Source organism: Salvelinus fontinalis, chromosome 17, assembly GCF_029448725.1.
Source record: "Salvelinus fontinalis isolate EN_2023a chromosome 17, ASM2944872v1, whole genome shotgun sequence".
NCBI lineage: Eukaryota > Metazoa > Chordata > Actinopteri > Salmoniformes > Salmonidae > Salvelinus > Salvelinus fontinalis.
Window position 1 is genome coordinate 12315490 of NC_074681.1, and position 26387 is coordinate 12341876.

Here is a 26387-nt window from a genome sequence, read left to right on the forward strand (position 1 = left end):
GCGACCATGTCTCAATGAGCACTAAAACACTATCTTCTTAAAATTAGCTCATTCTTGTGTTTGCTTTCAGCCTGACTGACTCAGGGACAGCGCGTTCGCAAGGGAACAGTATGACCAGAATTTCCCCTTTGGCAATACCTGCTGATTGGGTCCTAAAAGCAAGCTGCTTTTAACTTTTTATATTTGGCTCCCTTCTGCCATGACTAGTCGCAAAAGATTGTTTCTCTAGCCTATCATTATTTTTAGGGCAAGGTGAGAAATATTGGTCAGCAGCACAGATTGTTTCGGGTTTTTTTCTAATTGAAAAACGGAGTGCGCGCGTATGAACGCGCGTGTATGTGGTGAAGATGTTTTGCGAAAGTTTTTTAAGGATGATATACCTTGGATGTTTCCTGTTTCTTTGTGGGTTTACGCATGCCATACCAAGTTATCCTATCTGGTGGTAAGTTTAATCTTCACTCTACTTTTAACTGCAACATGTTCTGAAAAGTGATAGCGACCTATTATTTCATCAATATACTTTTTCGTTTATTGTTGCTTTCAGTTCGTTTGTTTGAAATAATAATATCAGCATGTGGTTTCCGATGCTGGGCGCCCCGGCAATTAAGTTGTATCCTAGGCTATCATACCGGTCTAATTGACCCTGTCAACGGACAGTGTATATCGACGTTAACCAGCAGAGACAGAATCGTGGAGATGGGTTATAGAGCTCGTCAAGTGAAATTGTATAACAGCACGTGAGTCACTGAAGCTATTGATTTAAAAACGCATGCAGTGCGGAAACAAGAATAGCCTACTTACCCAGACTGGTTATGCAAAATAAAATTCAAAGAGATTTTTGTGTTAACTAGTTTCAGTTTGCTTTGACTATCCTAAAAAGAGGCCATGCTGCATTCTACTTGATAAGAGATCGCTGATGATAGATATTGATTAAAATAATAACGCGAAGGAAAGTAAGCTGAACGTGTTTTGTTGAACGATGATTTCAAATTATTATTATTATTTATTCATATTATTATTATTGTTGTTGAATATTACATGCGTTTATGAGAGGGGTGGTGCGAAACGGAAAGGTTATTAGTTTCATGATACTAATATTCAACAACAATAATAATAATAATAAATCATACAAATAATGTGGAATCATCAGTCAACAAAACACGTGCAGCTTACTTTCCTTCGGGTTATTTTTTTAATCAAAGTTTAAACACAACATTTAAATGACCTAATAATCTCAATGTTTTATTCGATATGTGTAATATAGATTTTATTGAATACACGAATTTCACGATTGAGAATATTGATTATTTCCCAAAGCTCAAGATTTAATTGAAATTGGCCTATCAGTTTTGTCATCCAATGGAGTGGTGTAACCCTATACTACAATTATTTGTATAGCCTCAGATACTGATTATCATGGCTTCATCATTGAAATGTGCTTTCAATGATGCTTCATAAACTACAGCCTAACATATGTTGTTTTGTGGTACCCATATGCAATTGTTATTTTATTAGTGTTATTTATTAGTCTTCTTAAAGGACTGGTGTTGATCATTTCCCAAACATTCAAATCATTTTTCGCATGTGTTAAAGGCCTAAGGAGAATGAGGTGATCGCTTTAGGCCTTGAGTTGGGGGTCAGTTGAAAAAGGAATTAAACCCAATGGTCCATTCACAGACCAATGAAATGAGGATGTAAGGTTTTCAAACTGGAATTGCATTTTGATTGAAAATAATTCATAATTGACCGAATGTCTTATTTTAAAGGTAAGAGATGTCTGGTGTCATCTCATCACAAAATATTTACTGTTTTCTGCATTATTGAGTAGGCTTATTGCATGCTATAAAAGTATCTTGATTGAAGGTGACATTTATAATGTAAGTAGGACTGCCTTAGGTCATTCGAGGAGCTTCAATTGATCATTAATTGATCTCTGTTGAAAAAACAACAACAAAAATAGATGCAAGAAAAGAGTGGGATTTGAGCCAACAACACTGGGTGAACTGGTTGATCAGCTGATCAAACTGAGAAAGAAACAATGATAGAAGAGTGCAATTGGAGATGAATGAATTAGTGACAGTGGGTTGAAAAAGGATAGAAAATTGGATGAATGTGAATTCCATTTATTCATCTTTAGGATGGATTTCATAGAAAGGCTAGTGGAACCCTCTTGTTGAACAACTAACTCCTCTTCCCTTGAGAGGGGAGACATTTGTCAGATGCTGCAACCCAGAGGCATTATAGCCGGAGGATAGGGGATGCTACAGTATAGACACAGACCTAGATCAGGGATCCTCAGCCCCAAGAAATTCCCAACAGATTTACATTTCACCAATCACACACTGCATTCTTCCTCAAATCAATGTTTTCCCATGAAATATTAAAGATGCTGTGTCCCTGCACTTAATTCAGCTAATAGGTTTCCTATTAATCTAATTACACGCTCAGCTGGACAGATATCCAGCATAAACAGTGGTGGGCTCTAGTCCTAAATCAGCACTCCTGCTCTGAGACCCAGGGCTGAGAGACTGGCCAGGATCAGGATGGGTTCATTCTGAGGGGAGAAACCTAAAGGCTATGGTCTACTTCTGTGGTTCCCAAACCTCTCATTCAGTACCCCCGCTAGCCGTTCCCCTATTTGGTCTATACCAGTACTAGTACCCGATTCAACTAGTGCTAATCATCAAGCCCTTGATATGTTGAAATAAGGTGGCCTAGTAGAATACCGTAGCTCAATTAAGTGGGAGTGGCTAGGGCTACTCAATGAGAGGTTTTGGAAACACTGATCGACTACAATGCTGACAGAGGGTTGGTCCCCAAGTTCCTCCAGATGGGTTCCAGAATCAAAGTGACAGAGTTATAACTTATGTCAATGCAAAACAGTATGTTCTTGAGGTACAGCCCACAGTACACAATCATTCACCCTCTCTTTTTGGATCATAAAGGAGCTGTCTTTTTTGTTTCTTTTTTGTGGGGCCAAGATTGTATCAAAACACCAGATCCAGTCATGATGACTGACAAAGAAGATGGCAGGCAGGCTTCCATTTGGTCACAGTAACCAGCCTCTGTCATCAACTTGTGTGTTTATGATTTGCTATTGGCGGGTGGGTCAGAGCACTGATTCAGTCTGGGCAAGAGTGCAACGACGGAAGCAAAACAGAGGCGAGCGTGTCCAAAGACACAATGAGGTCTCTCTGGGTTTATTGTATCACCCCTGCCAATACAAACAAAGCTCAGGCAGCACCAGGCTATAAGGAGCTGAAGTGAAGTCACCATTGAACTCTGCATACTTTACGTAATATCGAGTTTTGATTGATTCTGGCTTCATGGAAACTAGATACCTCACTAAAGAGTGAGATAAGAAGCTAAAATAGAAACTTGTGTTTCATGGTTCTACAATTCAATCCAATTTTAACACCATGCTGTTGAACAATAGGCATTTTTTAGATCCTCTCACCAAACGTGACTTTACTTAAGCAAATATCCTGTCAACCATCCAATAAATGACAGATAATATTATGATGAAAAGTAGCTTTGTGGAGGTATGTTGGTGGAAGCTGGTGCCTGAATACCTCTTGGAATTGGAATTGCCACCAGAGGTATTTCACCTTTAACTACACTCTTAGAAAAAAGGGTGCTATCTAGAACCTAAAAGGGTTCTTTGGCTGTCACCATAGGAGAACCCTTTGAAGAACCCTTTTTGGGTTCAATGTAGAACCCTTTACACAGAGGGTTCTACATGGAACCAAAAGGGTTCTACCTCCTATGGGGACAGCCAAAGAACCCTTTTGGAACCCTTTACTCTAAGAGTGTATACTGTACAGTGGCAGGCGGATCATGGTGGAGGATGTGGATCTAAACCAAGACAGGTTCATGTCTGTCTAACTCCCTGACCTGTCGTGGCTCAGCCTGACTGCACCCGCCACACACCCACCCCACACCACCTTAAAAGATAAATACCTGGAGGTGAAAGCTTGCCGCACATTCCTTTTCCCAAACATGCTCTCTTGATGTCAAAGTCGGCTCCAAAGCCCCGGGGCCTGCAAGAGTAAAGTGGTAATTCTACGGTACCCTGCTTGGGCTTGCTGAAATATGCATTAAACCTAGTCTGGATACACTTCAGTGAGAGGAGGACAGATCTATACTGACTGAGACTAGAATCTAACATGATATCTATTATTTTCTCTCTTGTGTGTATTTCTGATTCTAACATGCAGCTACTGTTTATAGAGATGATACAGGTCTGGTTTATATGAATCCTCAATGGTCTTGATTTTGTTTGAGTTTGTGTATCACCAACAGGAAAAAAAAAAAGATTCTGCTCAGTGGCAAGTGGTAAGGAATGCGATATCAGACACATGATGCATTATTTACCTATGAGGAAATAAAAATTCCTTTTGTATGTTCACTTTAGATCTATGAATTACAAGGAGGAACCATTCACTAATAAATACAAACAGTTTGCATTCAACCTTAGACCACAAATTCCATATATCTGAAAGAAGTTCTACAGCATGTAAAATATGTATTTTTTAGCACTCAATAACACCATGTCCTTTATAGTCTACCTCTGTAACAAATCCATGAATCATATTCTGTTGAAGCATTGCCGCTTCTTCTCCTCCTGCTTCCTTACAGGCGTAGAGGTGACCTGAATCACTCAGCCTGTATGGGACGTCTTGAGACTTATGACTATGTGTCCAGGCAGGTTCTGTCTATCTCTCTGTCTGTCTGGCTTGTATTGATCAAATCATATATTCTACAGCGTACACTCCCATACACTACTAGGTTTAGCCAGCTCATACATGGTCAAACATGAGTTTCGCATAAATGTGAATGAACAGGTCACACCTAAAAATGTACACTACCGGTCAAAATATTCACAACACCTACTCAAGGGTTTTTCTTAATTTTTTACTATTTTCTACATTGTAGAATAATAGTGAAGACATCAAAACTATGAAATAACACATATGGAATCATGAAGTAACCAAAAAAAAATCAACAAATCAGAATATATTTCATATTTGAGATAAGCAAAGAGAAACGACAGTCCATCATTACTTTAAGACATGAAGGTCAGTCAGGAAAGGAAGACCCAGAGTTACCTCTGCTGCAGAGGATAAGTTCATTAGAGTTACCAGCCTCAGAAATTGCAGCCAAAATAAATGCTTCACCGAGATCAAGTAACAGACACATCTCAACATCCACTGTTCAGAGGAGACTGCATGAATCAGGCCTTCATGGTCGAAATGCTGCAAAGAAACCACTACTAAAGGACACCATTAATAAGAAGAGACTTGCTTAGGCCAAAAAACGCAAGAAATGGACATTAGACCAGTGGAAATCAGTCCTTTGGTCTGAGTCCAAGTTTTAGATTTTTGATTCTAACCGCCGTGTCTTTATGACTGTGAGGCACAGAGTAGATGAACAGATGATCTCCACATGTGTGGTTCACACCGTGAAGCATGGAGGAGGAGATGTGATGGTGTGGGGGTGCTTTGCTGGTGACACTGTCAGTAATTTATTTAGAATTCAAGGCACACAACCAGCATGGCTACCACAGCATTCTGCAGTGATACGCCATCCCATCTGGTTTGGGCTTAGTGGGACTATCATTTGTTTTTCAACAGGACAATAACCCTACACACCTCCAGGCTGTGTAAGGGCTATTTTACCAAGAAGGCGAGTGAAGGAGTGCTGCATCAGGTGACCTGGCTTCTACAATCCCCAGACCTCAAACAAATTGAGATGGTTTGGGATGAGTCGTACTGCAGAGTGAAGGAAAAGCAGCCAACAAGTGCTCAGCATATGTGGGAACTCCTTCAAGACTGTTGGAAAAGCATTCCAGGTGAAGCTGGTTGAGAGAATACCAAGAGTGTGCAAATCTGTCATCAAGGCAAATGGTGGCTATTTGAAGAATCTCAAATATAAAATAGATTTTGATTTGTTTAACACTTTTTTGGTTACTACATGATTCCATATGTGTTATTTTGTGGTGTTGATGTCTTAACTATTATTCTACAATGTAGAAAATAGTAAAAAATAAAGAAAAACCCTTGAATGAGTAGGTGTTCTAAAACTTTTGACCGGTAGTGTATATAACCACAATCAACAGGTTTGGGGAACTGCATAAAGCAATACAACAATAAGTGCAGCACAACGGTGAAATAAAAACCACATACAGTAGCAGAGTGTCAGTGTAGCTAGCTAGTCAAACCGTTTGGAATCCTACCTTTGTTTGTTTTCTTACACCTGCTGACCTCACTCAACACCCACAGAAACATTCATGAGTTCTTCCTGGCAGAACAGAACGTCTACAGGTCAAATTAAGAGCTGTGCCATTTGTTTTCTCTTCTTCCCCCTTCTGTCTTCCCCCAGACAAGATCCTATCTGCTCACACTTGCAGAGGGAGTTGTACTTGTGTTGCTGGTTCGACTTGGCATGGTTCAGTCTTCCCATTTCTACTCTACACGTTATGTGTATTAGGGGCAAGTGTCTGAGGTGCATTGTGATGTGGACTCAGGTTTCTATTGTACGAGGTGTGCTATGCTATGCTCTGCTCAGCACCTCAGGATGCGAATTGACAAGGGGCCAAAGAGAGGTCATTTTGTAATAGGAGTTTCCTCGTTTACTGATGCGCTTGCTTTCATTCATATTTATCACAGACAAAATGCAGGCCATGAGGATGTGATTTCCTCACAGACACCTTTAAAACCTATTTCTCCTTGTCTTTCTTTTTGTATTTCTCATATATGATTAACCAGAGGTCTAGTCATGTCTAAGAGTCAAAGAAAATAATATGAGAAACCCTTTGAAGTGAGCATGACACATTGGTCCGCCATTTGATCAGGGATATACTTTGGAAAGTACTAAATGGCTAGACCTGTTAGGTAACCCATTGAGGTATGTAGGCGAAAGACAAGAGGTGAAAGCAGACGCATGGGACTATATGTATTCAGTTGAGCTTCATTTGTTTAGAGCAAACAATATATTATCTTTGTGACTGTTGATTTGCGATGCATATGTATGGTAGACAAGGTCAGTGTGTTTCTCAGGGACGACCAGGACCTCTCAGTGTAGGATAATACGGTAAAAAAAAAAAAAAAAAAAAATTAGGCTGTAATTTAGAAGTGCCTGGGGGTGGAACTTTGTCTCTGTGCTGTTATCTTGTTCTTGTGATCACAGAGTGATTACTTCTTAAACATTGTTGCACAGGTCAACAGTTAGTGAGCTAATTGAGCTGCACAAGACCTGCCTGCTTCCACCTGCTCTCACTCTAGGGCTACTGTTGGAGAAGCAAAACAGTGGGTGGACATCGCTTCTATCTACTTGATCTTTTTGTCCACCTCAAGTTATTTTGGATAAGTGTAAAATTCCCTTGTTCTACTGTTGGAGGTTGGAGCAGGTCGCTATGCAAACAAACACTGCACTGTCAGCCTCTGTCATTATGGCCAGATCACTCAGACTTGGATCACCAGATTACTGTCATCAATAGCAGCCTTAGTGTGGACTGATGTTACTGCAGAAGGAGCTGTTGAATGGAGTGCCAAGAAGGCACTTGTTGCTACTATGCGGTAGTTACTTTGCCAATGACAATAGGAAGTCAGCTATTAAATCAAATGTTATGTTATGGCCGTTACATAATATGTTTATATTCATGGTGAATTGATTGATATAACAATCCCATTCATAGAATGAGGTTTGTCCAAACCCAGCACATCTATGAGCTGTATCTACCTGAGCTGACAAGTATGGATAGTAATTGAAATGGAATTAACCCCAACTCACCCACTCTAGTACGGTGGAAGAGGATGAATGAAAATAAATGGAACATGGTGGCTAGTGATGGGATGAGAGGAGCAGAGCAGAGAAACAGTGAGTGAGGAGTGAAGGAAACATACTGTATGTAACAAGCTTCATGTGGAAGTGTCATGAGAGTGGTCTGAGTATATGTTCTTAATATACTGTAATAATACATGGGTACAGTAGGATATCAACTAAGCAGCCATATTGTGGTATGGATAATGGAACTGTGTCCTAAACAATGCCCGCCTTGGGGACAATAACGTTTATATGCTGCTGTTAGAATATAGCAGCCATAAATTAATCTAATTTCATGGCCACTGTACAAAACAGTGGAAATATAAACTGACTGGAGCCAGATTGACTGGTGCCTTACTGCCTTCTTTAGATCAAACAATTACAGCATGCTGCTTGAAAAGTCTTCTACAAAAGTACTAGGATGACATAACACGAGATGACACAGCAGTGGACTAGTTGTCACGGTTCAATAGTTATGAGCGATGTAAATACCTCAATTGAGACACACACAAAAACACAGCAAGAAAGATATAATCAGAGAACAATCAAGTTTGCACTTGTTGCAACCCAGAATCCCCATCCTCAAAGGGAGGGGACAATGAGGACGGATGGATATATAATTAATACATACCTCTGAAGTCCCAGTGTACATTTGCACTCTCATTACCCTAAGCCAAGGGTAAAAAAAGGTTGTGGTTTTCTGTAATAACAAGGTGCCGTTTCAAAGTTCTCAACCTAGAGGTCTATGAACCACTTGGGGTTCACTGGGGACTTTCATCTTTCCCCGTGGCCCTGCTTTGTTACCTCTGGAGTATAGAATTGAGACTGTTTTAAATCCACACAAAGGCCAGGTGGTTACAGAGGGGATAGATGCAGGGATAAGGCATGGATGCTTAATGGTAGCATCATATACACCAACCTGGTCTCAGAGCATTTCATATTATTCTGTACGTTAACTCCGTAACACTCCATTTAGTATTATATGTTTCGTTTCATATGGTATGTATTAATTTATGGATGTTTATCAACCATCTCGTATGATATGTTACGAAATACAATTCGTATTATATGTTACAAATTTGCGAAACATACAATATGTTACGAATTTGCCAAACGTATTATATGTAACGAATTCTAGGTAGGTGGCTAGCTGGCTAACGTTAGCTTGGCTAGGGGTTAGAGTTAAGGTTAGGGTTAAGCTTAGGAATAAGGTTAAAGAGTTAAAGTGAGGGTTATGGGAAGGATTAGCTAAAAGTGTTACGGTTAGGGTTAGCTAACATGCTAAGTAGTTGCAAAATCGCTAAAAAGTAGTAAGTAGTTGAAAAGTTGCTAATTAGCTAAAATACTAAAGTTGTCCATGATGAGATTCGAACTAGATGCTAGATTTTCGCATTATACGCCCACCCATCCATGGGTTTACATTTTGTATGTTACATCTAGTCTATGAGACCATGCTGGATACACACGCACGTGCAAACGCACACGCACACACACTGCACATACACACTACATACACCCACAAACAGAGATAGCGAGAGAAACACACACTCAGTATATCATGGCACTAACCAGCCTCCTGTCTCCCCCATGCAGGTCCCTAGCGGTGGGCCACCAGTACTCGTCCCTGGGCTCCCAGCCCGTCCTGTGTGGCTCCATCCCTGGCCTGGTGCCCAAACAGCTGCGATTCTGCCGAAACTACGTGGAGATCATGCCCAGTGTGGCCGAGGGGGTGAAGATCGGCATCCAGGAGTGCCAGCACCAATTCAGGGGCCGCCGCTGGAACTGTACCACCATCAACGACAAGGCCATCTTTGGACCAGTGCTTGACAAAGGTAACATACCGTAATACCCCTAAAAGACAACGCAGGTTACACTCATGAAACAGTGCAAGCTAGCTTTCTTTGGACCAGGGCTGGACAAATGTAACAACATATCTTGAGAGGAAAAGGCACTGTAATAAAACAGTGCAGCCTTGCCCAATGGTATTTTTCCTACTGAGTGGGCTACTCATCTCCAGAACCATAAGGCTGTGGGTGACAGGCCTACAATCTACATTTAATAACACTTAACTGTGAGAATCATGTCTAAAACCAGTTGAATTGTTGAGGGACTTGGCTACATTGGAAATAACTTTCTTTGTGCTGTACAGCACAGGTGGCAACCAAATTGCATGAACTGCATGACTTGAATACCTGAAGTGAGTGTTTTCCCCATAGCTACCTGTTCCCATGTTCTTGGAAGAATACTAGTGTACTATAATCATTTCCTTGTCTGTCAATGATGGTTATGCTTGGCATGTCAAATGACAAACGATAGCTAACCTTGTCTCAACTGAACCTCTATCACTCACTTTACTCAAGGCTACCACCTGTGTTGATATTCAGAGAGTTTAAGAGCATTATGTTGTTAGTTGTTGTAATCATGTAGTTAAACAAGCAACAAAAGTTTTTACTCCATTCTGCCTCAGTCAGTGTGTGTGTGTGTGTGTGTGTGTGTGTGTGTGTGTGTGTGTGTGTGTGTGTGTGTGTGTGTGTGTGTGTGTGTGTGTGTGTGTGTGTGTGTGTGTGTGTGTGTGTGTGTGTGTGTGTGTGTGTGTGTATCATATGCACTTAAAATCCTTGTTCAAATAGACTTGAGAGAGTCCTTCAGCTATGAGCAGTGTAAACAGATGAAATGATGTGTGTATACACTTTGGGTGGAGAACGTTGTCTTTTGTTGGGATTTTCTCTAGAAGGGAATCCCCTTTAAGCCACCCCCCCCCCCCCCCTTCAATGTGAGGAGTGTAAAATAAGGATAAAGACAGATAACTTACGTTAAATTCAAAATTCTATTTGATATGAAGTTAACCAATGAATAACCCATATGTTACAAAAAAAAATTGTAGCTGTATCATTCAGCTGTTATATCATGAAGCTAGTGTTTTTTTGTGTCTCCACATGTTTGCACCGTGACCCCAGGATTGTTGCCAGTAGTCAGGGATAGAGAGATGAGGTGAGAGGAGCATGGAGGGGTGATGGAGAGAGGGAAGGAGGAAAAAGAGGGAGGGGGTCTAAATCTGTCAACTGGGTCTGGAAAAGACTGATGTTTACTATAGTGGGATTTACATTTACATTTACATTTAAGTCATTTAGCAGACGCTCTTATCCAGAGCGACTTACAAATTGGTGCATTCACCTTATGACATCCAGTGGAACAGCCACTTTACAATAGTGCATCTAAATCTTTTAAGGGGGGGGGGGGGGGCAGAAGGATTGCTTTATCCTATCCTAGGTATTCCTTGAAGAGGTGGGGTTTCAGGTGTCTCCGGAAGGTGGTGATTGACTCCGCTGTCCTGGCGTCGTGAGGGAGTTTGTTCCACCATTGGGGTGCCAGAGCAGCGAACAGTTTTGACTGGGCTGAGCGGGAACTGTACTTCCTCAGTGGTAGGGAGGCGAGCCGGCCAGAGGTGGATGAACGCAGTGCCCTTGTTTGGGTGTAGGGCCTGATCAGAGCCTGAAGGTACTGAGGTGCCGTTCCCCTCACAGCTCCATAGGCAAGCACCATGGTCTTGTAGCGGATGCGAGCTTCAACTGGAAGCCAGTGGAGAGAGCGGAGGAGCGGGGTGACGTGAGAGAACTTGGGAAGGTTGAACACCAGACGGGCTGCGGCGTTCTGGATGAGTTGTAGGGGTTTAATGGCACAGGCAGGGAGCCCAGCCAACAGCGAGTTGCAGTAATCCAGACGGGAGATGACAAGTGCCTGGATTAGGACCTGCGCCGCTTCCTGTGTGAGGCAGGGTCGTACTCTGCGGATGTTGTAGAGCATGAACCTACAGGAACGGGCCACCGCCTTGATGTTAGTTGAGAACGACAGGGTGTTGTCCAGGATCACGCCAAGGTTCTTAGCGCTCTGGGAGGAGGACACAATGGAGTTGTCAACCGTGATGGCGAGATCATGGAACGGGCAGTCCTTCCCCGGGAGGAAGAGCAGCTCCGTCTTGCCGAGGTTCAGCTTGAGGTGGTGATCCGTCATCCACACTGATATGTCTGCCAGGCATGCAGAGATGCGATTCGCCACCTGGTCATCAGAAGGGGGAAAGGAGAAGATTAATTGTGTGTCGTCTGCATAGCAATGATAGGAGAGACCATGTGAGGTTATGACAGAGCCAAGTGACTTGGTGTATAGCGAGAATAGGAGAGGGCCTAGAACAGAGCCCTGGGGGACACCAGTGGTGAGAGCGCGTGGTGAGGAGACAGATTCTCGCCACGCCACCTGGTAGGAGCGACCTGTCAGGTAGGACGCAATCCAAGCGTGGGCCGCGCCGGAGATGCGAAACTCGGAGAGGGTGGAGAGGAGGATCTGATGGTTCACAGTATCGAAGGCAGCCGATAGGTCTAGAAGGATGAGAGCAGAGGAGAGAGAGTTAGCTTTAGCAGTGCGGAGTGCCTCCGTGATACAGAGAAGAGCAGTCTCAGTTGAATGACTAGTCTTGAAACCTGACTGATTTGGATCAAGAAGGTCATTCTGAGAGAGATAGCAGGAGAGCTGGCCAAGGACGGCACGCTCAAGAGTTTTGGAGAGAAAAGAAAGAAGGGATACTGGTCTGTAGTTGTTGACATCGGAGGGATCGAGTGTAGGTTTTTTCAGAAGGGGTGCAACTCTCGCTCTCTTGAAGACGGAAGGGACGTAGCCAGCGGTCAAGGATGAGTTGATGAGCGAGGTGAGGTAAGGGAGAAGGTCTCCGGAAATGGTCTGGAGAAGAGAGGAGGGGATAGGGTCAAGCGGGCAGGTTGTTGGGCGGCCGGCCGTCACAAGACGCGAAATTTCATCTGGAGAGAGAGGGGAGAAAGAGGTCAAAGCACAGGGTAGGGCAGTGTGAGCAGAACCAGCGGTGTCGTTTGACTTAGCAAACGAGGATCGGATGTCGTCGACCTTCTTTTCAAAATGGTTGACGAAGTCGTCTGCAGAGAGGGAGGAGGAGGGGGGAGGGGGAGGAGGATTCAGGAGGGAGGAGAAGGTGGCAAAGAGCTTCCTAGGGTTAGAGGCAGATGCTTGGAATTTAGAGTGGTAGAAAGTGGCTTTAGCAGCAGAGACAGAAGAGGAAAATGTAGAGAGGAGGGAGTGAAAGGATGCCAGGTCCGCAGGGAGGCGAGTTTTCCTCCATTTCCGCTCGGCTGCCCGGAGCCCTGTTCTGTGAGCTCGCAATGAGTCGTCGAGCCACGGAGCGGGAGGGGAGGACCGAGCCGGCCTGGAGGATAGGGGACATAGAGAGTCAAAGGATGCAGAAAGGGAGGAGAGGAGGGTTGAGGAGGCAGAATCAGGAGATAGGTTGGAGAAGGTTTGGGCAGAGGGAAGAGATGATAGGATGGAAGAGGAGAGAGTAGCGGGGGAGAGAGAGCGAAGGTTGGGACGGCGCGATACCATCCGGGTAGGGGCAGTGTGGGAAGTGTTGGATGAGAGCGAGAGGGAAAAGGATACAAGGTAGTGGTCGGAGACTTGGAGGGGAGTTGCAATGAGGTTAGTGGAAGAACAGCATCTAGTAAAGATGAGGTCAAGCGTATTGCCTGCCTTGTGAGTAGGGGGGGAAGGTGAGAGGGTGAGGTCAAAAGAGGAGAGGAGTGGAAAGAAGGAGGCAGAGAGGAATGAGTCAAAGGTAGACATGGGGAGGTTAAAGTCACCCAGAACTGTGAGAGGTGAGCCGTCCTCAGGAAAGGTGCTTATCAAGGCATCAAGCTCATTGATGAACTCTCCAAGGGAACCTGGAGGGCGATAAATGATAAGGATGTTAAGCTTGAAAGGGCTGGTAACTGTGACAGCATGGAATTCAAAGGAGGCGATAGACAGATGGGTAAGGGGAGAAAGAGAGAATGACCACTTGGGAGAGATGAGGATCCCGGTGCCACCACCCCGCTGACCAGAAGCTCTCGGGGTGTGCGAGAACACGTGGGCAGACGAAGAGAGAGCAGTAGGAGTAGCAGTGTTATCTGTGGTGAGCCATGTTTCCGTCAGTGCCAAGAAGTCGAGGGACTGGAGGGACGCATAGGCTGAGATGAGCTCTGCCTTGTTGGCCGCGGATCGGCAGTTCCAGAGGCTACCGGAGACCTGGAACTCCACGTGGGTCGTGCGGGCTGGGACCACCAGGTTAGGGTGGGCGCGGCCACGCGGTGTGAAGCGTTTGTATGGTCTGTGCAGAGAGGAGAGAACAGGGATAGACAGACACATAGTTGACAGGCTACAGAAGAGGCTACGCTAAAGCAAAGGAGATTAGAATGACAAGTGGACTACACGTCTCGAATGTTCAGAAAGTTAAGCTTACGTTGCAAAAAAAAATGTGGGATGTGGGGTTAGTTGGGGCAATTGCTTTTAATAAACTCTTGAGCCAGTTGTTCCATTGATAGAGAAGGCTTGAGCTCAAGTAGGTGGGTAATGATAGGGGTTCACAGTCCCTGGCCCCATTGTGGTGTAAATACCTCCACATCTCCCCATGGCTTCTCTCCCTCCTTGTCTAAATTGCAGGGCCACTGGGTGGAAAGGGGAGGCGGGGAGGCAGGCGGCCGGGCCAGGCTACTCTTGGGCTTTGGGCTGGGGGGGGCTTTGTAAATCATTTTGATTGGATTAAGGTCAGTGAAGCCCTTAATAACGTGAGAGGTCAAAGTGGTTGGATTAAGGGTCTTTGTCAGGGTCCGGGGAGAGTGACTGGCGGGGGTTCAGAGCCTTTTGATAGGGGAGAAGTTTCTCATTTCATTTGCTTTGATTGATGCTTGTATTTGTCTGTGGATTCTGGGCCATTGTCCCCCGGCACGGCCAGTATCTGTTCTGTTTGTTAGCTGTGCAGATGGATGTGTGTTTGTTTCCTCCTCAGGCCTCCTCAGGAGAAAAGTTGAAAGGAACAGTAGGCCTCAAAAGCTTTGCACCTATCTGTTACAGTAGTTAGCCTACTATTGCCAATACCTTGTCCTAACCAGCTCATTGGCAGACGTCTCCATGAACATCTAACAAGCGAAGATGAGTAAAGATCAGGGCTCAAGTTTGTTCCTTCAGATACCTAACCTACTGTATACGCCATCACTAGGTAGGAAAAGGATGAATGAAGGCAAATATGTGTGATATATAATGGACTTGACAGAGGATAAAGTTATTTAAATATGCACACAGGTTATAGAATGCCTTGAAACATTAAATGGAAAACATGTTCGGATTTTGAAACATTTTGTTGCAGGTTCTGGCAACAACCTGTTGTACTGATCATACCCCTCTCACTCACACTATCTCTCTTTTTATTCAGTACACATCAAGCAAACAGTATCATGCAGATGTTGTGTTATGCAAGCTTTCTACGTAGTATTTACATCTATAAAGTTTTTGCATCTACAAGGTTTTCCCATGATTTGTTTACTTAAATACATGTGGAACCGTCCATATCCGATAAGCATGACAGAGAATATGGGAAGCCAGTGATCCTCCTGATATCTCTCTCTCTCTCTCTCTCTCTCTCTCTCTCTCTCTCTCTCTCTCTCTCTCTCTCTCTCTCTCTCTCTCTCTCTCTCTCTCTCTCTCTCTCTCTCTCTGTCTCTCTCTCTCTGTCTCTCTCTCTCTCTCTGTCTCTGTTTCTGTCTCTCTCTGTCTCTGTCTCTCTCTGTCTCTGTCTCTCGCCTTCTCTCTCTGTCTCGCTCTCTCTTTCTCTCTGTCTCTGTCTCTGTCTCTCGCTCTCGCTCTCTCTCTTGCTCACTCTCGTGCTCTCTCTCTCTGTCTCTCGCTCTCTCTTTCTCTCTGTCTCTATCTCTTATGCTCTCTCTCTTTTTCTCTCACTCGCTATTTCTCTCTCTCTGTCTCTGTCTCTCTCTCTCGCTCTCTCTCTCTCTCTCTCTTGCTCACTCTCGTGCGCTCTCTGTCTCTCTCTGTCTCGCTCTCGCTCTCTCTGTCTCTGTCTCTATCAATTCAATTCAATTCAATTCAAGGGGCTTTATTGGCATGGGAAACATGTGTTAACATTGCCAAAGCAAATGAGGTAGACAATACACAAAAGTGAAACAAACAAAACGAATTAACAGTAAACATTACACATACAGAAGTTTCAAAACAATAAAGACATTACGAGTGTCATATTAAATATATACAGTGTTGTAACAATGTACAAATGGTTAAAGCACACAAGTTAAAATAAGTAAGCATAAATATCTCTATCTATATGCTCTTATGCTCTCTCTCTCTCTCGCTCACTCTTTCTCTGTCTCTGTCTCTCTCTCTCTCGCTCGCTCTCACTGTCTCTGTCTCTCGCTCTCTCTCTCTCTCTCTCTGTCTCTGTCTCTGTCTCTCTCTCTCCTGCCCTGCCCCTCTCACAGTTCCTAGCATACCTCCAGGCTATGTCTGCGTCAGCACAATTTAATTTACATTAACCAGTGTCAAAACATGCACCGCTGGAATCTGCCTGTGATGAAAGAGAAGGCAGACTGTGCAGGTGTTCTCAGTGTGTGAAAAGTCCTCACAAGGATAGTAAATCAAGGAACATTTTGACAAGTGGGGACATTTTGCCAGTCCCCACAAGGAAAAAGGCTATTTTAGGCTTAGGAGTTAGGTTTAGCGTTAGGGTTACAATTAGGATTAGGGTTACAATTAGGGTTAGGTGTTAGGGTTAGGAGTTAGGATTAGGGTTAGGTATTTGGGGTAAAGGTTAGGCTAAGTTAATCGTTACGGGTTATGGAAAATAGTATTTTGAATGGTTATCAATTGTTTGATCTCCACAAGGATAGTAAAACAAATGTGTGTGTGTGTGTGTGTGTGTGGGACTCTGACAGGGTGTGCTTTGGGGAGCTCGCTCGGCACACTTGGCAGAGTAGGAGGAGTATAGGACATTGCAGCAGGGCTGCAGCCAAACCCTAGCCTAGTGTGAGTCATATAAATGCTTAGAACAGGGAATGCCAACGAGAGTGGACTGGACAGACAGTCACATGAACACAGACACAAAAGCTCTGTTTCACAGGTATAAACATGCACTGTTAGTCACCCCAGTGGATTAAATTGGTAAAAAGGAAATGGAAGTGTCTCTGATACAATAGGTCTCCATTATGTAAAAGTGGGTATGATAGGGACACGTGCGCTTACAATGAGTTTGATCAATAGTCTGTCGCATTAGTGTCCCGATAGTGAATTATAGTTCAGCTACAGTAGTTTTGTTCATGTGGTCTCACAGCTTCGTAGTTTGACTTCATTGTACTGCAATACTATTGAGAATAATGTGCAACTGGACAACCATAGCCACAAGGCTTGGGAAATCAGGATGTTTGTACTTGCTTTAGGGACTGATATATCCACAATATTCCTGATCAATGTCTTAGATGAAAAATACATGGAAGATATACATAAAGGCAGTACATCTGCTTCTATAATCTAGGTATATTCTATATGCACTGTATGCGTTTCTCTCTTGGTACTTAATGCCTAAACTAAACCAAACAGGGAAAAGGCCATTCACGCAATTCAGGTTACGACCCCTGACCTCAGGATGAGAAAGTGTTACAATTTAGGATGTGCTAAGAGGACCCTGCTTTTCATAAAGTGCATGTTTCTCCATGCTGGGGGAGGTGAGGTTAGTGCACCAGTATATCATTAACTCTAGCTAAGAAAGAAAGAAGGGGTGTGGTAAATGGAGTTGATGGGGGGACCTTAGCCTCGCTCCCCACCGGGCGCTGCTCGGAGCACAATATCTCCGCAACCATGAGATTAAGCCGGGAGAGAAAGCGCTTTTCCCCATTCACACGCCCTTTAGATTGTTTTATTAAACCATTTGAATAGGGATTTCCCAGTCTGCCGACATGCGGGGTCTGGACAACGCATAGTTCTCTGTTGCTATGACTTAACTTGGTCCCCACTAATCACTGGCAAGGGCAGATTTCATATAAAATATCTGGGGCCATTGTGGGGCTAACGCAGTGTGACAGTGGCAACACAATAGGGGATTCAGCCCCCCAGCAGGTCGTAGGGACCACTTGCCATGCCAGGGTCCGGCAAAGTAGGGGGGGGGCAATGTCACAAACAATCAGTCCACTTAGACTAGGCACCCCCCGACACATTATTTTCCCAGGTAAGCCCTGGTCTGTCCCAGCCACCACCCACAGTCATCACTAGTTATCACAGTCATAAATCCCACCTATTTCTTAAATGTATCTTCTTAAAGTTTGATTTTAAAGCTAACCCTAACCCTAACCCTAACCTTAACCACACTGCTAACCTTTTTTTTGTTTTCATTAATATTTACGATATAGCTCATTTTGACTTTGTGTCTGTGGTAACTAGTGGAAACCACCACCAATGTTTTTCTCATCTTGTTCCCAGATTATCTTATTTTTCATCATCCCTCCATTTCTCCCTTCCCCTTTATTTGCTCTGCAGAATCATTGTCAGTTAGCCGTAAGGGTTTGACCCACGGTTTATTGGCTTCCTGATAATAAAAGTGGACGACTCAGTGGTTTTAAATTGAAGCAGAAGTGGCGCCCTCTCAAGCTTTAGACCATTCACACCTCCGACTACCAACCACCACCTAGTGACTGCTTCAGGGTCACAATGAAATGAGCTGACATTAGTCAAATTCTATCTGTATGTTTCAAAGGAAGGAAGGCATTTTCTGATGGGGTTCAACTTGGTACAGTCCTGCTAAGGGAGTACAGTCCTGCTAATACTGCTTGGTACAGTCCTGCCAAGGGAGTACAGTCCTGCTAAGGGAGTACAGTCCTGCTAATACTGCTTGGTACAGTCCTGCCAAGGGAGTACAGTCCTGCCAAGGGAGTACAGTCCTGCCAAGGGAGTACAGTCCTGCTAAGGGAGTACAGTCCTGCTAAGGGAGTACAGTCCTGCTAACGGAGTACAGTCCTGCTAAGGGAGTACAGTCCTGCTAAGGGAGTACAGTCCTGCCAAGGGAGTACAGTCCTGCTAAGGGAGTACAGTCCTGCTAATAGTGCTTGGTACAGTCCTGCCAAGGGAGTACAGTCCTGCTAAGGGAGTACAGTCCTGCCAAGGGAGTACAGTCCTGCTAAGGGAGTACAGTCCTGCCAAGGGAGTACAGTCCTGCTAAGGGAGTACAGTCCTGCTAATAGTGCTTGGTACAGTCCTGCCAAGGGAGTACAGTCCTGCTAAGAGAATACAGTCCTGCTAAGGGAGTACAGTCCTGCTAAGGGAATACAGTCCTGCTAACGGAATACAGTCCTGCTAAGGGAGTACAGTCCTGCTAAGGGAGTACAGTCCTGCTAAGGGAGTACAGTCCTGCTAAGGGAGTACAGTCCTGCTAACGGAATACAGTCCTGCTAAGGGAGTACAGTCCTGCTAAGGGAGTACAGTCCTGCTAAGGGAGTACAGTCCTGCTATGGGAGGGTGTGATGGATGCCAGTAAACCTCTGCTGTATCATTGCTTTAAATGCCCCTTATTTCTCAAACTGGTTGAAACCTGCAGCCTGGGAGGAGCTCTCTCTCTCTCCCGACTCCCTCCCTCTTTCTCCCTCCCTTTTCCTCTCCTTGTCCAACTCTCTCACTCTTTCTCTCTTTTTCCCTACCCCGTCTTCCTATTTCTCTCCTCCCTGTTGCACTCTCTCTCTCTCTCTCTCTCTCCACTCTCATACCCTCTCACCCTATCTGTCTCTCTCTGTTGTTGTCATTGTGCAAGACCATACAAGACCTAAGTACATATATCCAACGAATCCTCCCTGTCATAAGGGATCCTGTAAAAAGCCGGGACAGTGGAACGTCAACAAGACCTCTGTGAAAAATTGACATGTAAGACACATCCCTGAAACCCTCTCTCTCTCTGTCTCTCTCTGTCTCTCTCTCTCTCTCTCTCTCTCTCTCTCGCTCTCTCTCGTCTCCCTGTCTCTTCTCTCTTTATCTCTCCCTGTTGTGTCTCAGCCTAGAGTCTTATAGTGAGGCCATTTCCTAACCTTTCAAAAGCTTAATTGAGTCTGTTAATTATAGCCCTGTCAGGCCTGTCTCTTCCTCTCATCTATCTGGAAGTTCCTGATCTTGATTAGTCATCAGTAAACTATGCCAGATAGACAGAGGCCTCCTTCCCTCTATCCCTTGCTCTCTCCCTCCATCTCTCCCTCTCTCCCACACACAAACATGCACACGCACGCACGTACACACACGCACGTACACACACAGTCAACATAGTCATTCATTCCAGATGTCTATGACATGTTTTCTTTGGAAGGGTTGATGTGTGACATTTACAGTATTATACAGGATTATAGAGGACAGAACAGTAGCAGGTGTCAACATCATCATTCTGCAAACACTGACCTGCATTCCTATGTGCTTGTTGAGATACATTTATGGGTACATTCCAGCAAAGGTATTGGTAACAACAATCGATCATTCTCTGCATTGCCATGGTTTTAGATGTATAGACCTGTAACCATATCAACTATCCTCATTCATGCTTGAGAAATTTCTCTTTGCTAAGAAGCAATTAGATTTATCACAGTAAGGTACTTAATTGTTACCCAGAAATGATCTGATATTGAAATAAAAACGTCTGCATTGGAACTTTAAAAACGTATGTGGTTGTTCACATCTGTAAAAAGGCACCCATCCCTCTACGATAAATATATCAATCTGACATCTACCTCTCCCTCTCCTTCTCTTTACAGCCACGCGGGAGTCAGCATTCGTTCATGCCATTGCCTCAGCGGGGGTGGCGTTCGCGGTGACGCGGTCCTGCGCCGAGGGCTCAGCCACCATCTGTGGTTGTGACACACGCCACAAGGGCCCACCTGGCGAGGGCTGGAAGTGGGGCGGATGCAGCGAGGATGTGGATTTCGGCAGCATGGTGTCCCGGGAGTTTGCAGACGCCCGTGAGAACCGGCCCGATGCGCGCTCCGCCATGAACCGCCAAAACAACGAGGCGGGACGAACGGTGAGACGTCTCTCTGAATCACTGATAATATCAGCCTTATGGATTAAACATTCATAACGATCACCAAGTGTTATTAAGACTTAGTAATATGGTGTTACTTTGACATTCGTTAAACTAATTACAACCCTGTGTTGTTCCGTCTGTCTCTCCCTCAGTCTCTGAACGACAACATGTTCCTGAAGTGTAAGTGCCACGGCTTGTCAGGCAGCTGTGAGGTGAAGACGTGCTGGTGGTCCCAGCCTGACTTCAGAGTTATCGGAGACTACATGAAGGACAAGTACGACAGCGCATCAGAGATGGTGGTGGAGAAGCACAAGGAGTCCCGCGGCTGGGTGGAGACTTTGAGACCCAAGTTCACCTTCTTCAAACCGCCCACGGAGCGAGACCTGGTCTACTACGAGAGCTCCCCCAACTTCTGCGAGCCCAACCCAGAGACAGGCTCTTTCGGGACGCGCGACCGTGCCTGTAACCTGACATCACACGGCATCGACGGCTGCGACCTGCTGTGCTGCGGCCGGGGACACAACACCCGGACGGAGAAACGGAAGGAGAAGTGCCACTGTATCTTCCATTGGTGCTGCTACGTCAGCTGCCAGGAGTGTGTTCGAGTCTACGATGTTCACACCTGCAAATAGATAGGGCCTCTGGAACTACTCTTTCTGCACCTCACCAAATGTTTTTTTTTTAAATACTTCAACGTATAAAAGAAGAAGCTACCGTACGAGCCAGGCTCAGAGAACTTGAGAGGTTTTGATTGGACTTTGATCAAGCATTAGTTGACTTGTCTGTGGATTCAGCTACAGTACAGTCACCTAATAGGCAATCAAGATGGCGGCCTGTCATGTGATGCTGTGGTGTCAGCCGCTCTTAGAATGCTGAGGTAGTTCTAGAATACAGAGGTGGACACATGGAGGCTCCATTCAGAAAATCAACATGGTTATATTGATGATGATGATGTTGATGAACACCATCTCATCGATAGAGGAAAAAGAGGAGACCATTACAGAGTGAACTAAGAGTAGCCAAAGAGTGCCTTTCAGTGACTTCCAGAAAGGTGTTTCAAGGCCTTGGTTTCCTTCCTGACACAACAAAAGAAAACTGTAGGTTGTATATGGCTATTTAAACTGTACTGTTGACAAGCACCATGTTGGTGAAAAGTCTGTATACTCTGTGTAGACTCCTTCATGTAGAATAGCACTGTCTAAACCTTTAGGACACCATACAATCTATTTTTCTAAATATTAAGTGGCACTCTGCTCTGCTTATGAGTTTTATATATCTACAAAAAAAGAACAGCATTTCTGAGCTATGTTCACAACTTTGTATGACCATGGTGCACTCAAAAGCACACATTCTACTCAACATTTGCAGTATGTAAGTGGTTACTAACTTTTCAACTGTTTTATGATAAATATAGTGTTAACATGTTGCTAATGTTGGGATTAGAATGCACTTGCACCTAAGTGAATGTAGTTTTTACATTTCTGTGTTCATGTATTCTCAAATCCTCTGTCTTTTTTTAGTCTGTGGTATGAAGTAGGATTATTCTGATCTCAAAAAGCACATGAGCACAAATCAACCAAATCAAACCGGTTTGAAAATAATTTATGTTTATCCCTATACAATCTTCTATCAATGTCTCGTCGGGAACCCTGCTACAACTGCAAGCTCTTTGAAGAAAGTTGCCAAGAGTTGGCCATAGAACGATAGATGATGAAAACAAAATTCAGCCCAAAGACAAATTACTTTCTGCTGGTGGAGGATGAGGTGGTCAGAGTGTCTAACTTGAGTTTGAAAGTTCAGCACTTGTGTCTAGTTGAAGAGAATAAAGCTTGTTCTACTCGTTTTTATCAGTGTTAGTAACCGTTCAGCAGAACACGGTATGTGTATCACCACGTGTCCCGGTGCAGACAAACCCATGCTATTTAGTGTTTGAAAATGAAAGTATGTGAAAGAGACTTGTCCACGAGTATAATTCTGTTTTCGTTATGCCCATGAATGCATGTATGCAATCTTACTGTTTTCTATCTGTAAGCTATTGCTAACTGTAATCTGAAATGCTTCTCAGAGTATACTTTGTACAGTATGTTATGAACAGCAATCTGATGTCAAGTGGTAACCCAGCTGTAGTTGCGGTAAAACGATGACCAAAACCTGTGTATCTGATTCTGATTCCTGGCTTATAGATGTAGGATCTTAATTTGATCACCCTGTTTCAGGAGAACCTTCCTGCAATACAGGACATTTAAAACTTGTAGTGTATTTAAGGTTTAAAAAGGCTTCGGAAGTTTGTAATTTCCACTTTGAAATTAGATTTTCCCATACGAAAAATGTATCAACCACTACAAAAATTTCCATTAATTATAATCCACATAATAATTCACAAAATGGTTCAAATTAAGATCCTACATCTGTTTTCTTTCTCCTCCAACCTTACAAACTGCAGCATCACTGAAACTATCAAGACTTCCCCTTTGTATGCTGCTAATTATACATGTATGTATGTATGTATTTATGTATGTATGTATGTATGTATGTATGTATGTATGTATGCATGTATGTACACTACATGACCAAAAGTATGTGGACACCTGCTCGTCAAACATCTCATTACAAAATCATGGGCATTAACCCTTTAGAGTCCAAGCCCTGTCTAAGCCGGGGGATATATGTCATTGTTTTAAGAAGGTCGTACCAAGGATCATTTAGCTATTTGATTTAGAATTTTAAGACCCCTTGAAGTATCCAAAAAATATATCAAAAAAATATTTGATGAAAATGTATTTTTGACCTTACTGCTATTAGCCCAATAACATATTCACTACATGGAACAACAGATAGTCCCCCCAAAATATCAAAAGGAGGATTGTTTTGAAGTGTCTCTCCTATATCTGAGAGAAATCAGAAATATCAGGAAACATTTGTTATTCTTTTTTACTTAACCCCTTATTTTTGGCACTAAACAGTCTAAGCCCTGTCTAAGCCGGGGGAATGGGGTTCTACTAAACTATATGGAATTGTTTTAAGGTCATACCAAGGATCATTTAGCTATTTGATTTTGAAGTGTAAGACCCATTGAAGTATATAAAAATAAAATATATATAGGGGCCTCCCGAGTGGTGCAGCGGTCTAAGGCACTGCATCACAATGTTGTGGTGTCACTACAGCCTGGGGTTCGATCCCAGGTTGTGTCACAACCAGCCGTGACCAGGAGTCCAATAGGACGGCGCACAATTGGCACAGCGTCGTCCGGGTTAGCCCCCCGGGTTTGGCCAGGGGGCTTTACTTGCTACAGCTTATCGTTCTCTAGCGACTCCTTGTGGCAGGCCGGGCACCTGTAGGCTGACAGCGGTCATCAGTTGAATGGTGTTTCCTCTGACACATTAGTGCAGCTGGCTTCCGAGTTAAGCGAGTGGGTGCTAAGAAGCGTGGCTTGGTGGGTCATGTTTCAGAGGACGCATGACTTGACCTCCACCTCTCCCAATCCCGTTGGGGAGTTGCAGAGATGAGACAAGATCCTAATCACAAAATCGGGGAGAAAAAAGGGGGTAAAAATTACAACAACAAAAATATATATATATATTTAATGAAAATGCATTTTTGACCTTACAACTGCATCGTACGGGGGTTTATTGTCATGCTGGAACAGGAAATGGCCTTCCCTAAACTGTTGCCACAAAGTTGGAAACACAGAATCGTCTAGAATGTGGACTCCTTCACTGGAACTAAGTGGCGTAGCCAAAACCATGAAAAACAGCCCCAGACCATTATTCCTCCTCCACCAAACTTTACAGTTGGCACTATGCATTTGGGCAGGTAGTGTTCTCCTAGCATCCGCCAAACCCGGATTCGACAGTCGGACTGCCAGATGGTGAAGCGGGATTCATTCCTTCAAAGAACGCGTTTTCACTGCTCCAGAGTCCAATGGCACCGAGCTTTACACCACTCCAGCCGACGCTTGGAATTGCATATGGTGATTTTAGGCTTGTGTGCGGCTGCTCACCCATGGAAACCCATTTCATGAAGCTCCCTGATGAACAGTTCTCGTGCTAACGTTGCTTCCAGAGGCAGTTTGGAACTCGGTAGTGAGTGTTGCAACCGAGGAGAGGTGATTGTTAGGCGTTACGTGCTTCAGCACTCGGACGTCCCGTTCTGTGAGCTTGTGGCCTCCAACTTCTTGGCTGAACTGTTGTTGCTCCTAGATGTTCCCATTTCACAATAACAGCTCTTACAGTTGACCGGGGCAGCTCTAGCAGGGCAGAAATGTGACGAACTGACTTGTTGGAAAGGTTGCATCCTATGACGGTGCCACATTCAAAGTCACTGAGCTCTTCAGTAAGGCCATTCTACTGCCAATGTTTGTCTATGGAGATTGCATGGCTGTGTGCTCGATTTTATACACCTGTCGGCAACGGGTGTGGCTGCAATAGCCAAATACACTAATTTGAACATACTTTTGTATATATAGTGTATGTATGTATGTACTGTATGTTAGTTATTCTTCTTTCTATGAAAGACAGCGTTTAGATGTAGGTTGAACAAAAATGTGAAGTTTTCTACTAATTCATTTTGCATATAGACTGGATAGACATGTACATGAATGTTAATCAAATATACATATTTTGATAAGTATTGTTTGCTAGTCTGTGTTTCGGTTGTGGACTGTGGACTAAGAAAATCAACTGTGGACTAAAAGTTATGTAGAGCGTCAGCTCAGATGAGCTACTGATTGCTTGGACAAATATGAAACCTATATCACTTACTGCATATCATTACACCTATGTTATATGTGAGATCAAATACAACGTAATATTTGTCCCTTTGCAGAACAAAAATAAGACTACTGAACCTCGAATCAAGAGTTATGAATTCCATAAGGAGCAAAGAACTTCAGCAATAGTTTTGTTGGTTCCAGAAGCTCTTGGGAAATAGGAAAGGTTGATGCTTGATTAAATAGTAAACTATGTATTTTCCTGTCAGGCATGTGTATCTCTCACCATGTTCATCTTCCATAGACATCCATAGATTTAAAATGCATTCCTCATACAATGACTGCCACTGTGCTGTATAAATGAAAGCCCCAGAATGACACAATCATGTTTCACATGAGATTACTTTTTGACTATGATAAACTACTGAGCAACCATTTTCAATACAAGCTGTGCTTTTCTGCATTTATATTTGAGTTCATGTTTTGTTTGTTTGTTTGTCTGTCTGTCTGTGTAGACAATTTGCTGACGTTCAAAACATTTTGTTATGGTCTTTAAATCCAAAGTTTTGTACAAATTTGTTATTTGCATTTATGTATTTCTAAAGTCTGATGTTTTTGTAATGATTATTTATTTTACCATAACTGTATATATTAGTAAGTAAGAGTATATATTTTTAGCTTTTAGCACTGTAACAGTTTTACCTCAATGTCTGTTTTATCACTGACTGTACACAGGATACTGTCTGTAATAGATTGATAGATGTTAACTTTAGAATAACATAATAAAACAACATAAAAAACTACAAACATGGAGTCACTTTGAATCACAGGAGGTTGGCGGCACCTTAACTGGAGAGGACAGGTCGTGGTAATGGCTGGAGTGGAAGGATTGGAATGGTATCAAATACATCAAACACATGGTTTGATGCCATTTCATTCGCTAAGTTCCAGCCATTATTCTGAGCCATCCTA

At 43.6% G+C, this 26387-nt stretch overlaps 1 protein-coding gene across 1 annotated transcript; it reads left to right on the forward strand.

Annotated features, from left to right (window-relative positions):
• wnt3a (wingless-type MMTV integration site family, member 3A) lies at positions 1-26201 on the forward strand. Its single transcript, XM_055866140.1, has 4 exons — positions 1-442; positions 9418-9656; positions 20439-20704; positions 20860-26201. The coding sequence occupies exons 1-4, from the start codon at positions 348-350 to the stop codon at positions 21337-21339; spliced, it is 1080 nt and encodes a 359-aa protein (XP_055722115.1). The 5' UTR covers positions 1-347; the 3' UTR covers positions 21340-26201.
• Positions 26202-26387: the final 186 nt, after the last annotated feature.

Excerpts from the sequence above, each read along its gene's own strand:
- wnt3a (XM_055866140.1), top strand. The coding sequence starts at position 348 with ATGTTTTGCGAAAGTTTTTTAAGGATGATATACCTTGGATGTTTCCTG. Across the intron at positions 443-9,417 it reads CCAAGTTATCCTATCTGGTG|GTCCCTAGCGGTGGGCCACC; the intron begins GTAAGTTTAATC and ends TCCCCCATGCAG. Across the intron at positions 20,705-20,859 it reads ACAACGAGGCGGGACGAACG|TCTCTGAACGACAACATGTT; the intron begins GTGAGACGTCTC and ends TCTCTCCCTCAG.